The sequence below is a fragment of the Colobus angolensis genome, unplaced genomic scaffold (assembly GCF_000951035.1).
Source record: "Colobus angolensis palliatus isolate OR3802 unplaced genomic scaffold, Cang.pa_1.0 Scaffold8, whole genome shotgun sequence".
NCBI lineage: Eukaryota > Metazoa > Chordata > Mammalia > Primates > Cercopithecidae > Colobus > Colobus angolensis.
The window spans coordinates 7,966,136-7,981,147 of record NW_012121820.1 but is presented as its reverse complement, the minus strand read 5'-3'; the positions used below and the strand labels follow the sequence as shown (position 1 = coordinate 7,981,147).

The 15,012-nt window shown below is 40.1% G+C and overlaps 1 protein-coding gene across 2 annotated transcripts in view; it reads right to left on the bottom strand.

Annotated features, from left to right (window-relative positions):
• The window catches only part of WFDC11 (WAP four-disulfide core domain 11), a 16,158-nt gene extending 5,003 nt beyond the window's left edge, over nt 1–11,155 (bottom strand). Inside the window, exons 1-2 of one of the 2 annotated variants that reach the window (XM_011928921.1) lie at nt 11,067–11,155; nt 7,628–7,698 (exon numbers count right to left, since the gene is read on the bottom strand). Coding sequence is in view for 1 of the 2 variants with exons in the window: in XM_011928920.1 (XP_011784310.1) it covers nt 7,628–7,698; nt 11,063–11,096 (105 nt within the window). In the remaining variant the exon portion in view is untranslated. Of the gene's footprint in view, nt 1–7,627; nt 7,699–11,062 lie in introns of both variants that reach the window. The other variant, XM_011928920.1, reaches the window with a different exon arrangement.
• Nucleotides 11,156–15,012: the final 3,857 nt, after the last annotated feature.

Below are 15,012 nucleotides of genomic sequence, written 5' to 3'. Positions count from 1 at the left end.
TTCCTGACTTTTTAATGATCGCCATTCTAACTGGTGTGAGATGGTATCTCATTGTGGTTTTGATTTGCATTTCTCTAATGACCAGTGATGATGAGCTTTTTTTCATATGTTTGTTGGCTGCATAAATGTCTTCTTCTAAGAAGTGTTTGTTCATATCCTTCGCCCACTTTTTGATGGGGTTGTGTGGTGTTTTCTTGTAAATGTGTTTAAGTTCTTTGTAGATTCTGGATATTAGCCCTTTGCCAGATGGATAGATTGCAAACATTTTCTCCGATTCTGTAGGTTGCCTGTTCACTCTGATGACAGTTTCTTTTGCTGTGCAGAAGTTCTTTAGTTTAATGAGATTCCATTTGTCAATTTTTGGCTTTTGTTGCCATTGCTTTTGGTGTTTTAGTCATGAAACCTTTGCTCATTCCTATTTCCTGAATGGTATTGCCTAGGTTTCCTTCTAGGGTTTTTATGGTTTTAGGTCTTGTGTTTAAGTCTTTAATCCATCTTGAGTTGATTTCTGTATAAGGTTAAGGACGGGATCCAGTTTCAACTTTCTGCATATGGCTAGCCAGTTTTCCCAACACCATTTATTAAACAGGGAATCCTTTCCCCATTGCTTGCTTTTTTCAGGTTTGTCAAAGATCAGATGGTTGTAGATGTGTGATGTTATTTCTGAGGTTTCTTCTGCTGGGTTTGGGTTTGGTTTGTTCTTGTTTCTCTAGTCCCTTGAAGTGTGACATTAGCATGTCAATTTGGGCTCTTTCAGTCTTTTTGATGTACACATTTAGGGGTATGAGCTTTCCTCTTAGCACCGCCTTTGCTTTATCCCAGAGGTTTTGATAGGTTGTGTCACTATTGTTGTTGAGTTCAAATAATTTTTTAATTTCCATCTTGATTTCATTTTTGACCCAATGATCATTCAGGAGCAGATTATTTAATTTCCATATATTTGCATGGTTTTGTAGCTCTTTTTGGAATTGATTTCCAGTTTTATTCCACTGTGGTATAAGAGAGTGCTTGATATAATTTCAATTTTCTTAAATTTATTTTTTTTAATTTTTAATTTTTGGAAACAGAGTCTCGCTCTGTCACCCAGGCTGGAGTGCAGTGGTGCAATCTCGACTCACTACAACCTCTGCCTCCTGGGTTCAAGCAATTATCATGCCTCAGCCTCCTGAGTAGCTGGGACTACAGGCCTTTCCTGGCTAATTTTTATATTTTTAGTAGAGATGGAGTCCCACCATGTTGGCCAGGCTGGTCTTGAACTCCTGACCTCAGGTGATCCACCCCCCCTCAGCCTCCCAAAGTGCTGGGATTACAGGCATGAGCCACCACGCCTGGACCAATTTTCTTAAATTTATTGAGGCTCGTTTTGTGCCCTGTCATATGATCTATCTTGCAGAAAGTTCCATGCGCTGTATTATCCGGTTGTTGGATAGAATGTTCTGTATATATCTGTTAAGTCCATTTGTTCCAAGGTATAGTTTTAATCCATTGTTTATTTGCCGACTTTCTGTCTTGATGATCTGTCTAGTGCTTTCAGTGGAGTATTGAAGTCCCCCACTATTTTGTGTTGCTGTCTATCTCATTTCTTATGTCTATTAGTAATTGTTTTATAAATTTGGGACCTCCAGTGTCAGGTGCATATTTGTTTAGGATTGTGATATTTTCCTGTTGGACAAGGTCTTTTACCATTATATAATGTCCCTCTTTGTCTTTTTTAACTGTCATTGCTTTAAAGTTTATTTTGCCTGATATAAGAATTGCTACCCCTGCTCACTTTTGGTGTTCATTTGCATGAAATGCCCTTTCTACCCCTTTAATTTGTTGTGAATCCTTATGTGTTAGGTGAGTCTCTTGAAGTCAGCAGATGGTTGGTGAATTATTTTTCCCTTCTGCAGCCTGTATCTTTTCAGTAGAGCACTTAGGCCATTTACATATGTTTCCAGAATTTGTTTCAAGATTTAGAGCTCCTTTTAGCAGTTCTTGTAGTGGTGGTTTGATAGGGGTGAATTCTCTCAGCATTCGTTTGTCTGAAAAAGACTATCTTTCCTTCATATATGATGCTTAGTTTCACTGGATACAAAACTCTTGGCTGATAATTGTTTTATTTGAGGAGGCTGAAGATATGGCCCCAATCCCTTCTAGCTTGTAGGGTTTCTACTGAGAAATCTCCTATTAATCTGATAGCTTTTCCTATATATGCTACCTGGTGCTTTTGTTCACAGCTCTTAAGATTCTTTCCTTCATCTTAACTTTAGATAACCTGATGACAATGTGCCTAAGCAATGATCTTTTTGTGATTAATTTCCCAGGTGTTCTTTGTGCTTCTTGTATTTGGATGTCTAGGTCTCTAAGCAAGGCCGGGGAAGTTTTCCTCAATTATTCCCCCACATATGTTTTCCAAACTTAGATTTCTCTTCTTCCTCAGGAACACTGATTATTTTAGGTTTGGTTGTTTAACACAATCCCAGATTTCTTGGAGCCTTTGTTCATATTTTCTTATTCTTTTTTCTTTGTCTTTGTTGGATTGGGTTAATTAAACCGTGTCTTCAAGCTCTGAATTTCTTTCTTCTACTTGTTCAATTATATTGCTGAGACTTTCTAGAGCATTTTGCATTTCTGTGTGTCCAATGTTTTCTGAAGTTGGTATTGTTTTTTCTTTATGCTATTTCCTTGAATATTTCTCCTTTCACTTCTTGTTTCTTTTTTTTTTTTCTTTTTTTTTTTTTTTTCTTGCATTGGGTTTTACCTTTCTCTGGTGCCTTCCTGATTAGCTTGATAACTAACCTCCTGAATTCTTTTTCAGGTAAATCAGGGATTTCTTCTTGGTTTGGATCCATTGCTGGTGATCTAGTGTGATTTTGTGGGGATGTTAAAGAGCCTTGTTTCATCATATTACCAGAGTTGATTCACTGGTTCCTTATTTGGGTAGGCTCTGTCAGAAGGCAGGTCTAGGGCTGAAGGCTGTTGTTCAGATTCTTTTGTCCCACTGGGTGTTCCCTTGATGTAGTACTCTTCCCCTTTTCTTATGGATATGGTTTCCTGAGAGCTGAGTTGTAGTGATTGTTATCTGTGCTCTAGGAATAGCCACCCAGCAAGTCTACCAGGCTCTGGGCTCCTATTCATCATAAGACAGCTGAATATTTGTAATTTCTTCTCTTTAGAAAAAAGTGTCATTGATAATATTCTTTCAGTTGGAATTTTGTTAAATTCATTATTAACTTCAGATCACAAATTTATAGATCTAAAATTTGTAGATTCTAGGTAAAGTATACTGCCTATTTTATAACCTGGATAGTTGTTTCTGTCTTTTTCTCCACCAGGATTGGTTTATTTTACCAATAGAATACACATGTTGTCTTACTATAAGAGATAAATTATCCCTCATTTGTCACCACACAAAATTGTTGGCATAGCATGGGACAGAGAACAAAACCTGAACACTAGAATCAGAGAGACCTGGGCCCAAATGAATCCCAATCCCAACACATTTTAGTTTAGGGCCTCAGTTTCCAATATATAATATGAGAGTTATATTAGTATCACATTCACATTGTGAATGCATGAAGCCCTGAGCATAGGGCCTGGCACACAGATCATGCAATTAAATGTTGGCTGCTATTATTATTATTATTATTAAACTCTCTTTTCTCCTCCAGAGGGGTGGAAGTTATTTAATTTCATTGACTTTGTAGTGGTCTTCTTAAAACTTTCAACTATTTAACCTACTTGGAATTAATTCTACTGATTGACTGAGGTTCTAGCCTTCATTCATCTGTCATAAATTCATTCATCCCACAAATATTAAATGACTACTGTAAGCCTGGCACTATTATAAGCAATGAGGATACAGTAGAGGACAAAGCTGACAAAAATCCCTGCCCTCATAAAGTTTGCTTTATAGTCAAGGGAGAGGCAATAAATAAGGTATATAAAAGAAAGATGTAATATGCTATATAGAGATTGGTGTAAAGGAGAACAAAATAAATTTTTTAAGGGTCTAGGACCCAGAACACAAAAAATGCAAAATAAGTGCTGGCTATTATATCAGGCAGCTCATTGGTAGTGGGAGTTAGGGCTTGGAAAGAGGGGGTTAAGTACTGTTCAAAAAAAAATTCATCAGTTTTTTCTTCACTCCTTTCTCACTGCCAGCCTGCTCCTTCACTCTCCTGAATCCAAAGAAAAAGAAAGAGGAGAGAAACAGATACAAAGGAGAAGTCTGGATAGGATACTATGAATTGCACCATCATGGGGGAGATATTGTCCTTTCCCTGCAAGTAACCAATTTTCCCTGAAAGTCCCATTTTTGCTTCAATGTTTTCAACCAAGCAGAAGAAAATATGCATGAATCAGTTGAAATCCTTCAAAGGCTCAAAATTAGGAATAGTACCTACGGACATTTTAAAAGGTACAAAGCCTTTGAGAAGGACTAAATTTATTCTCCTCTTGGCACATATGAAAAATGATAAAACAGAAAAATAAAAAAATTGAGGCACATGGGCTGCATAAATGTCTTTTTTTCATAAGTGTCTGTTCATATCCTTTGCCCACTTTTTGATGGGGTTGTTTACTTTTTTCTTATAAATTTGTTTGAGTTCTTTGTAGATTCTGGATATTAGCCCTTTGTCAGATGGGTAGATTGCAAACATTTTCTCCGATTCTGTAGGTTGCCTGTTCACCCTGATGGTAGTTTCCTTTGCTGTGCAGAAGCTCTTTAGATTAATTAGATCCCATTTGTCAATTTTGGCTTTCATTGCCATTGCTTTTGGTGTTTTAGTCCTGAAGTCCTTGCCCATGCCTGTGTCTTGAATGGTATTGCCTGGGTTTTCTTCTAGGGTTTTTATGGTTTTAGGTCTAACATTTAAGTCTTTAATCCATCTTGAATTAATTTTTGTATAAGGTGTAAGGAAGGGACCCAGTTTCAGCTTTCTGCATATGGCTAACCAGTTTTCCCAGTACCATCTATTAAATGAGGAATCCTTTCCCCATTTCTTGTTTTTGTCAGATTTGTCAAAGATCGGGTGGTTGTAGATGTGTGGTGTTATTTCTGAGCCCTCTATTCTGTTCCATTGGTCTATATATCTGTTTTGGTACCAGTACCATGCTGTTTTGGTTACTGTAGCCTTGTAGAATAGTTTGAAGTCAGGTAGTGTGATGCCTCCAGCTTTGTTCTTTTTGCTTAGGATTGTCTTAGCAGTGAGGGCTCATTTTTGGTTCCATATGAACTTTAAAGTAGTTTTTTCCAATTCTGTGAAGAAAGTCATTGGTAGCTTGATGGGGATTACATTGAATCTATAAATTACCTTGGGAAGTATGGCCATTTTCATGATGTTAGTTCTTCCTATCCATAAGCATGGAATGTTCTTCCATTTTTTTGTGTCCTCTTTTATTTCATTGAGCAGTGGTTTGTAGTTCTCCTTGAAGAAATCCTTCACATCCCTTGTAAGGTGGATTCCTAGGTATTTTATTCTCTTTGTAGAAATTGTGAATGGGAGTTCACTCATGATTTGGCTCTCTGTTTGTCTGTTATTGGTGTATAGGAATGCTTGGGATTTTTGCACATCGATTTTGTATCCTGAGACTTTGCTGAAGTTGCTTATCAGCTTAAGGAGATTTTGGGCTGAGATGATGGGGTTTTCTAAATATACAATCATGTCATCTGCAAACAGGGACAACTTGACTTCCTCTTTTCCTAATTGAATACCCTTTATTTCTTTCTCTTGCCTGATTGCCCTGGCCAGAACCTCCAATACTATGTTAAATAGGAGTGGTGAGAGAGGGCATCCCTGTTCTGTGCTGGTTTTCAAAGGGAATGCATCCAGTTTTTGCCCATTCAGTATGATATTGGCTGTGGGTCTGTCATAAATAGCTCTTATTATTTTGAGATACGTTCCATCAATACCAAATTTATTGAGAGTTTTTAGCATGAAGGGCTGTTGAATTTTGTCTAAGGCCTTTTTTAAATCTATTGAAATAATCATGTGGTTTTTGTTGTTGGTTCTGTTTATGTGATGGATTACATTTGTTGATTTGCAAATGTTGAACCAGCCCTGCATCTCAGGGATGAAGCCGACTTGATCATGGTGGATAAGCTTTTTGATGCGCTGCTGGATTTGGTTTGCCAGTATTTTATTGAGGATTTCCACATTGATGTTCATCAGGGATATTGGTCTAAAATTTTGTTGATGTCGATGCTATTCCTTTCTGTTTGTTAATTTTCCTTCTAACAGTCAGGTCCCTCAGCTGCAGGTCTGTTGGAGTTTGCTGGAGGTACACTCCAGACCCTGTTTGCCTGGGTATCACCAGCAGAGGCTGCAGAACAGCAAATATTGCTGCCTGATCCTTCCTCTGGCAGCTTCATCCCAGAGGGGCACTCGGCCGTATGAGGTGTCTGTCTGCCCCTACTGGGAGGTGACTCCCAGTTAGGCTACACAGGGGTCAGGGACCCACTTGAGGAGGCAGTCTGTCCGTTCTCAGAACCCAAACGCCATGCTAGGAAAACCACTGCTCTCTTCAGAGCTATCAGACAAGGACGTTTAGGTCTGCAGAAGTTGTTTGTTGCCTTTTGTTCAGATATGCTCTGCCCACAGAGTTGGAGACTATAGAGGCCTAGGCCTCAATGAGCTGTGGTGGGCTCCACCTAGTTCGAGCTTCCCGGCCGCTTCGTTTACCTACTCAAGCCTCAGCAATGATGGATGCCCCTCCCCTAGCCAGGCTACCGCCTCGCAGTTCGATCTCAGACTGCTGTACTTGCAGTGAGCAAGGCTCTGTGGGCGTGGGACCCACCGAGCCAGGCCCGGGAAAGAATCTCTTTGTCTGCCAGTTGCTAAGACCTTGGGAAAAGCACAGTATTTGGGTGGGAGTGTCCTGATTTTCCAGGTACAGTCTGTCACGGCTTCCTTTGGCTAGTAAAGGGAAGTCCCCGGACCCCTTGCGCTTCCTGGGTGAGGCGACATCCCACTCTGCTTTGGCTCACCCTCCATAGGCTGCACCCACTGTCCAACTAGTCCCAATAAGATGAACCAGGTACCTCAGTTGGAAATGCAGAAATCACCCATCTTCTGCATCAATCATGCTGGGAGCTGCAGACCAGAGCTGTTCCTATTCGGCCATCTTGGAGCTGCCTCCTCCATGAGTATTTCTTAACAACCTGAGCATTATCTTACATGATCATACTACAGTTATCAACTTTGTTAAATTTAACCTTGATCAAACATACTTTTATCTATTCTATCATGAGTATTAAATTTTATCACTTCACCCAATAATGTCCTTTGCTTTTTATGAAGTTCAAATTTTGGAAGACTTCGAACTGAATAGTCCTCAGTTGGGGTTTATCTGAGATTTCCTTAAGATTAGATATAAGTCATGTATTCTCGGTGGGAATAGCATGTAGGTGATGCTGTGTCCTTCTCAGGCTATCACATATGGAGGCACACAATGTCTATCCATGTTATCGTTCTCTGCCTCAGTTTCTCCATTTGAACAACATAAACAATAATTTATTCCATAGAGGGATGGTGTTGGCATGATGCAGGGGCATGATTTGGGCAGGGAACCCATCCAAGCAAGACAAAGGTGAAAGCTTTTACAGGCTCACACTTCCAGCCCCAGGACCTTGACTCCCACCTACCTTTGAATATGTTGGAGTTGGAGGTGCTGACTGGTGGCTCTTCTTCCTTGCCTCTAGGAACTGCAGAGCCCCTACACAGTGAGTAGGTGGTGAGCAGAACAAATCAATTATGCAGATCTTAGTCATGCTTCTGGTTGTGGCAGATCTGTAAGTTCTGTCCCAAACCATAAGTTCAGTACATATAGAACATTGTCCCTGAATTCCTATTCAAGGAGTAGTTTCTTCTTTTTGCTGCAGGCAATATAGATAGAGACAGAACACTGTGGACCTGCAGAATCCTCTCCTCCCCAACACACACACAAGTCTGGCTGATTGTGGACACTCAGACACAAGTCTGGGTGATTGGGGAGTGGAAGGAGGATCTACATATCTATTTTTTTCTAACATTGTGTGAGGACCTTCATAAAGTCTCACCCATCTTTATATTAACTTCTCCATTGCTAGCACCAGCCTAACACCACCTAACAGCACAGCCTAACAGCAATCTCTTGTGACTTTTGTGAGGAAAAGAGAGATCTCTTCCACGAGGGCTTGGAAAATGTCACATAACATGTAGATTTTAAATATGCAGACTTAAACTAAACTCAAATCCTACCTCCCACTTACTCTAGGAAAGTCACTAATCGTCTCTGTGCCTCAATTTTCTCTTTTTTAAAGTGAGAATAGCAGTACTTTCTTCACAGGATTTTTGGGAGGATTCCATGAGTTATTTTGTGTTAAGCACTGAGACCCAATGTCTGGCATATAAGCAGTGCTATGTATGGTTTGTTAAATAAACCAATAAAACACTTATTGAAGTATTCAGAATCACCCAGCTGAACACCAAATTCACTATGAGTCAAATATTTAACATGTATTAACCAATACTCTCAACGACCCAGTGAGTTTAGTGCTAAACATTTATATTTTGCAGATGCAGAAACTGAAGCACCGAGGCGCTAAGCAACTTGCCCAAGGCCACACAGCCAATAAGTGGTAGATACAAGATTTGAAAAGAAGTGAATCCAGAGCCAGGTGTGCAAGATGGTGAAGCCCACAGCTTTTCCTGGGCCTCAGAGCCACGATACATCTTGGGCTTATTCCCATCACCAAGAGCACTCTCTCTAGGTACCCTTACAGTGCTAGCACAGGGGCATAATGGGAAGGGAAATTTCAGGAGCTGAGCTGACTGTGAGAGGCTCTGAGTAAGTCGTGACTGGGTCTAGGAATATTCCCAGAGTTGTTTGGTTGGGATGATAAAGTGGGAAAGTGGGAGAGAAGCAAAGCCTGTGGATCATACTAACATTTTCTTCTCTAGTTCTATTTCCTTGCCTCTTCCCACTTTACAACATATTTTTGGCTTTGGCCTCTTCCTGGGACCCCCCCCCATCATTTTATATCATTGACTTCTCTCCATAGGAAAAAAAAAAAAGGTTTCTTTTCAGGATGTCATTTTTTGCTCTTGTACTAATACAAGAGCACTAATACACAACTCATGCTTAGTGCATAAATCTTGTAAAAATATGAAAATGACAATTAAATTTAAAAATCACTGATAATCTTGTCAACCTGTGCTAACATTTGTGCATATATTCTAGTAGACTTTTTCTTATGTACATATATGTTTTTATATAGTGGATAATCCTGTGAATATTTTTATGTTTAACCTTTACAATAAATGTTTTCCTGTATTCCTAAATATTTTCAAAAATTTCATAAATTGGTAGATTCTCTGCCAATTAATCACCAGTTGTTGACAAGTTTGGTGGTTCCAGTTTTTCCCTATTGTAGAAATTCACTATTAGTTACATAATTATAACTAAATCCTTGAGTATTTATTTATTTATTCCTTGGGAAAGCTAATAAAAGTAGAAATACACATAAGTTAGAAATACACATAATTCAATCTGTGCATAAATATTACCAATTCTCTCTTCACAATGTTTAGGCTATACTTGCACCAACAAAGAAATGGTCTGGGCTGGGCGTGGTGGCTCACGCCTGTAATCCTAGCACTTTGGGAGGCCGAGGTGGGCAGATCATGAGGTCAGGAGATCGAGACCATCCTGGCTAACATGATGAATACCCCGTCTCTACTAAAAATACAAAAAATTAGCTGGGCGTGGTGGTGGGCACCTGTAGTCCCAGCTACTCAGGAGCCTGAGGCAGGAGAATGGCGTGAACCCAAGAGGTGGAGCTTGCAGTGATCTGAGATCACGCCACTGCACTCCAGTCAGGGTGACAGAGCAAGACTCCGTAAAAAAAAAGAAAAGAAAAGAAATGGTCTGAAAACGTCAGACCATTTCCTTCATCTTGACCCTGACAATGGACATTCAGAGGATTCAGATAGATGGTAAGTCAGAGGAGCCAGCAGGTTATTGACTATTCACAGTTGTCTAGTGCCACAATTGCAGGCTTTACACTCATCCGATGGAAACTTAATACACATCTTTACAGAGGTAGATACTAAAAAATTAAAATTAAAATTAAAAAACCATCTTTATCATTTGCTAACTCCATGACCTTGGGTAACTCATTTCACTTCTGGAAAAACTCCATTTAATCACATGGAAAAATGAGAGTACAGGCATACCTCAAAGATATTGCAGATTCAGTTCCAGGCCACCCTAATAAAGTGAGTCGAACAAATATTTTGGTTTCTCAGTGCATATAAACGATATGTTTACACTATACTGTAATCTACTAAGTGTGTGACAGCATTATGTATAAAAACAGTGTACATATCTTAATCCAAAAATACTTTATTGATAGAAATCAATAACAACATCTCTCAAAACCACACACTTACATGTGCTTGTTAGTACATGCTCCTGTTCCTGAATGACTTTTTGGTAAACAACAAAATTAAGAAAGAAATCAAGAAGTTTTTTAAAACTCATAAGAACAAAGATACAACATACCAAAATCTCTGGGACACAATTAGAGCAGTGCTGACAGGAAAGTTTATAGCACTAAATGCCCACATCAAAAAGTTAGGAATATCTCCAATTAACCTAACATCACACCTGGAGGAACATGAAAAACAAGAGCAAACCAACCCCAAAGCTAGTAGAAGAAAAGAAATAACCAAAATTAGAGATGAAATGAACAAAATGGAGAAAAGGGAAACCATACGAAAGATCAATGAAACCAAAAGTTGGTTCTTTGAAGAATAAATAAGACTGGTAGACCACTAGTTAGACTAATAAGGAAGGGGAAAATCCAGATAAACACACTCAAAAATAACAAAGGGGATATTACCACTGACCCCATAAAAATACAAACAAAAAATCAGAGACTATTACAAACACCACTATGCACACAAACTAGAAAACCTACACAAAATTGATAAACTAATGGAATCATGCAAACTCCCAAGATTAAACTAGGATGAAATTGAACAGACCAATAACAAGTACCCAAATTTAATCAGTAATTTAAAAAAAAAAAACTTACCAACCAGAAAAAGCCTTGGACCAGATGGATTCATAGCCAAATTCTACCAGATATATAAAGAAGAGCTGGTGCCAATCCTATTGAAATTATTCCAAAAAATTGAGGAGGAGGGACTCCTCCCTAATTCATTCTATGAGGTTGGCATCATTCTAACATCAAAACCTGGCAGAGACACAACAGAAAAAGAAAACTTCAGACCAATATCACTGATGAACATAGATGTAAAAATCCTAAACAAAATACTAGCAAACCAAATCCAGTAGTACATCAAAAAGCTAATCCACCACACTGTTTCCTGTTGGGAGCTCCCTGCAATACACCCCCCCAAAAAAAAACTAATTCACCACAATCAAGTAGGTTTTATCCCTGGGAAGCAAGGTTGATTCAACATATGCAAATCAATACATGTGATTCATCACATAAACCGAACTTTTAAAAAAATGGTCATCTTAATAGATGCAGAAGAGGCTTTTGATAAAATTTAACATTCTTTCATGTTAAAAACCCTCAACAAACCAGACATCAAAGGTACATACCACAAAATAATAACAGTCATCTCTGACAATCCCACAGCCAACATCATGCTGAATTGACAAAAGCTGGAAGCATTCCTCTTGAGAAGCGGAACAAGATAAGGATGCCCACTCTTACGACTCCTACTCAATATAGTATTGATGTCTAGCTAGAGCAATCATGCATGAGAAAGAAATAAAAGTCATCTAAATAGGAAGAGAGGAAGTCAAACTATGTCTCTTCACAGACAATATAAGCCTAGAAAACCCTGTAGTTTCTGCCCAAAAGCTTCTAGATCTGATAAACCACTTCAGCAATGGTTCAAGATACAAAATCAATGTACAAAAATCAGCAGCATTTCTAGTAGCGTTTCACTCACATGAACATGAAACGCAGAGAAATACGTCCAAGCTGAGAGTCAAATCAGTCAGTATGGGAAAAACTTAGGTGGGTACTGAAAATCTTGACCTTTTGGTTGTTTGTGGGCCAGGAAAAGGCTTCACATGTGCCCCTGGGCTTGTGGATTTGGGCCTTCCCATAAATTTTGTCCCCTACAAAACTCTGGCCCCACCCGGTCTCTTCAATGTGGCATCCCAACTGATCAAAGCACTGAACAACCACCAAGATCCACATGCCAGTTGCTGCAATCAGTGCCCTACTCTTTGTCCCCAATTCACCCCAGGTTGTTCAGCCCTCTTGGTTCTCTAGTGGGATGAAACTGGAGTGGACTTAACATTAAGATTCTTAGACAAGTGGGAAGATCAAATATCCATCTCCAATTCCTTCTTCTCATCTCAGCAAATGTGGGTCTACGGAAGTTCTCTGTGAGTGGTATTATGATGGCCTGGAAGAGGGGGTGGCACAGGTTGAAATGACCATTTCTCTTACCTATCATTGCTTCTCTCAATTCTATGAGTCCAAGGGGTTTCTCCACTTCTCAAGTTCTGGTGTATTCAGGGTGGCATTCTTGTCTTTGAATAGTTTTTCATTTTATTTTAGTGTCAGGAAGTGATCCCAGGAGATCTATTCTGCCATCTTGTTGACATCACTTCCCAGTTTAGTCCTGAGATATCAGGGAAGGATTAAGAAGCACATGGTTTTCCCCATCCTAGGAAAATTCTCCAGGACAGGGCAAACCAGCTCTTGCACCAGAGACACATCCACAGAGTAGCCTTTCTTGTATTGTCACTCTCTGCAGCTCATATTCTTGTTCTGGGCTGTGAGGCAGGCACTAAGGACACTCTTTAGGAAATAGTGGAACCCAGAACAAAGAGAAGGCAAGCTGGCCTCAGAGAAGAGAAAATTTGTCTTAAGTTTTTGATGTCACAATTTGCATCTTTTTTTTTTTTTTTTTTTTTTGAGGCAGAGTCTCGCTCTGTTGCCCGGACTGGAGTGCAGTGGCCGGATCTCAGCTCACTGCAAGCTCCGCCTCCTGGGTTTACGCCATTCTCCTGCCTCAGCCTCCAGAGTAGCTGGGACTACAGGCACCCGCCACCTCGCCCGGCTAGTTTTTGTATTTTTAGTAGAGGCGGGGTTTCACCATGTTAGCCAGGATGGTCTCGATCTCCTGACCTCGTGATCCGCCCATCTCGGCCTCCCAAAGTGCTGGGATTACAGGCTTGAGCCACCGCGCCCGGCTGCATCTTTTTATAATTTGTATCCCTTAACAAATTATTGCAGGTTTCGTTGTTTTAAATAGCTTTGTCTTTTAACGTTATTAAAGATATAATTTATTTACCCACTGCCATTACAGTATCAGAGTATTTTGGATTTCACAATTATTTACTTTTATCAGGGAATGTTATACTTTCATATGTTTTCCAGTCACTAATTAGCGTCCTCTTCTTCAGCTTGAAGAACTCCCTTTAACACTTCTTGCAAGGCAAGTCTAATAGTGATAAACTGTCTCAGTTCCTGTTTGTCTGAGAAAGCCTTTATCACCCCTTCAGTTTTGAAAGAAAAGATTTCTGGGTATAGTATTCTTGGTTGACAGGGGTTGGTTTATTCAGGATTTTTAATATAACATCCCACCTCCTTCTGGCCTACAAAGTTTCTGCTGAAAAATCTGCTGATAATCTAAGGGAGAGTTCTCTTGTGTGTAACAATTCACTATTTCCTCACTGTTTTTAAAACTTTCTCTGTCTTTTTGCATGTATGGCAGGGGGAGGGTGGTGAGTATTCCAGTTTCTTCCATCCTATGGTGAAGGTGAGTGCCGGTATTTATCTCTCCTCTCTCTGCACTAAGCTGGAGAGATAATCTGTGACAAATGCCTGTATTTGTGTTCAAACTGCACCCTCTGATCCTGGAGAGATAGCTGCTTGATATGGTTAGAATCTGTGTCCTCATGCAAGCTGTAATCCGCAATGTTGGAGGTGGGCCTGGTGAGAGGTGATTGGATCGTGGGGGTAGATCCTTCATGAATGGTTTAACACCATCTCTTTGGTGCTGTTCTCATGACAGTGAGTGAGTTATCAGGAGATGTGGTTTTTTAAAAGTATATAGTACCTCCCCCACTCTGCTCCTACTCCAGTCATGTGAAGATGCCTGCTCTGGCTTTGTCTTCTGCCATGAGTAAAATTTCCCTGAGCCCTCCTCAGAAGCAGATGCTGCTATGCTTCTTGTATAGCCCATAGAACCATGAGCCAATTAAACCTCTTTTCTTTATAAATTATGCAGTCTTGAGTATTTCTTTACAGCAATGATAGAATGGACTAATACATGCTGAAAGTGGGCCCACTGTATGCCCATGTCTTTGTTTTCTGTAGTCCCAGGCCACTTACGAATGCAAAGTCTCATTGGGAATGCAAAGCCCCATTAGTCCCCAAAGCTAGATTGATAAGGAGACAGTCCCTTGGATGGAAACTATAGAAGTTTTTGTAGTCAGTACATGGACAAACTTCTTCCAGGAAGAATGGCTCAACTGGATTTATCACTGGGATGAACCAAAGGAAAGAGTCAGAAAGTGCTCAGCTCAAGCTCAGGATGACAGGGAGCTACTCTTTCTCCCCTTAGGTCCTCAGTGCAAATTCATTAAAAGCAAGGTCATCAAGTAGCCACCAAAAGAGTAAGCAGGAAACCCCTTGCAGAGAGAAAATGGGAGCTGAGCATTCTAGTCCCTTTTCTGCACTGCTCCCAGGAGATGTAGTCCCTGGAAGTGTTATTATGCCCATTTAAAACCCCTTTTTTGCCTGGGTGCAATGGCTCACACCCGCAATCCCAGCACTTTGGGAGGCTGAAGTGGGTGGATCACTTGAGGTCAGGAGTTCAAGACCATCCTGGCCAACATGGTGAAATGTTGTCTCTACTAAAAATACAAAATATTAGCCGTAGTCCCAGCTACCCAGGAGGCTGAGACAGGAGAACCGCTTGAACCCAGGAGGTGAAGGTTGCAGTGAGCCAAGATTATGCCAGTGTGCTCCAGCCTGGGTAGCAGAGC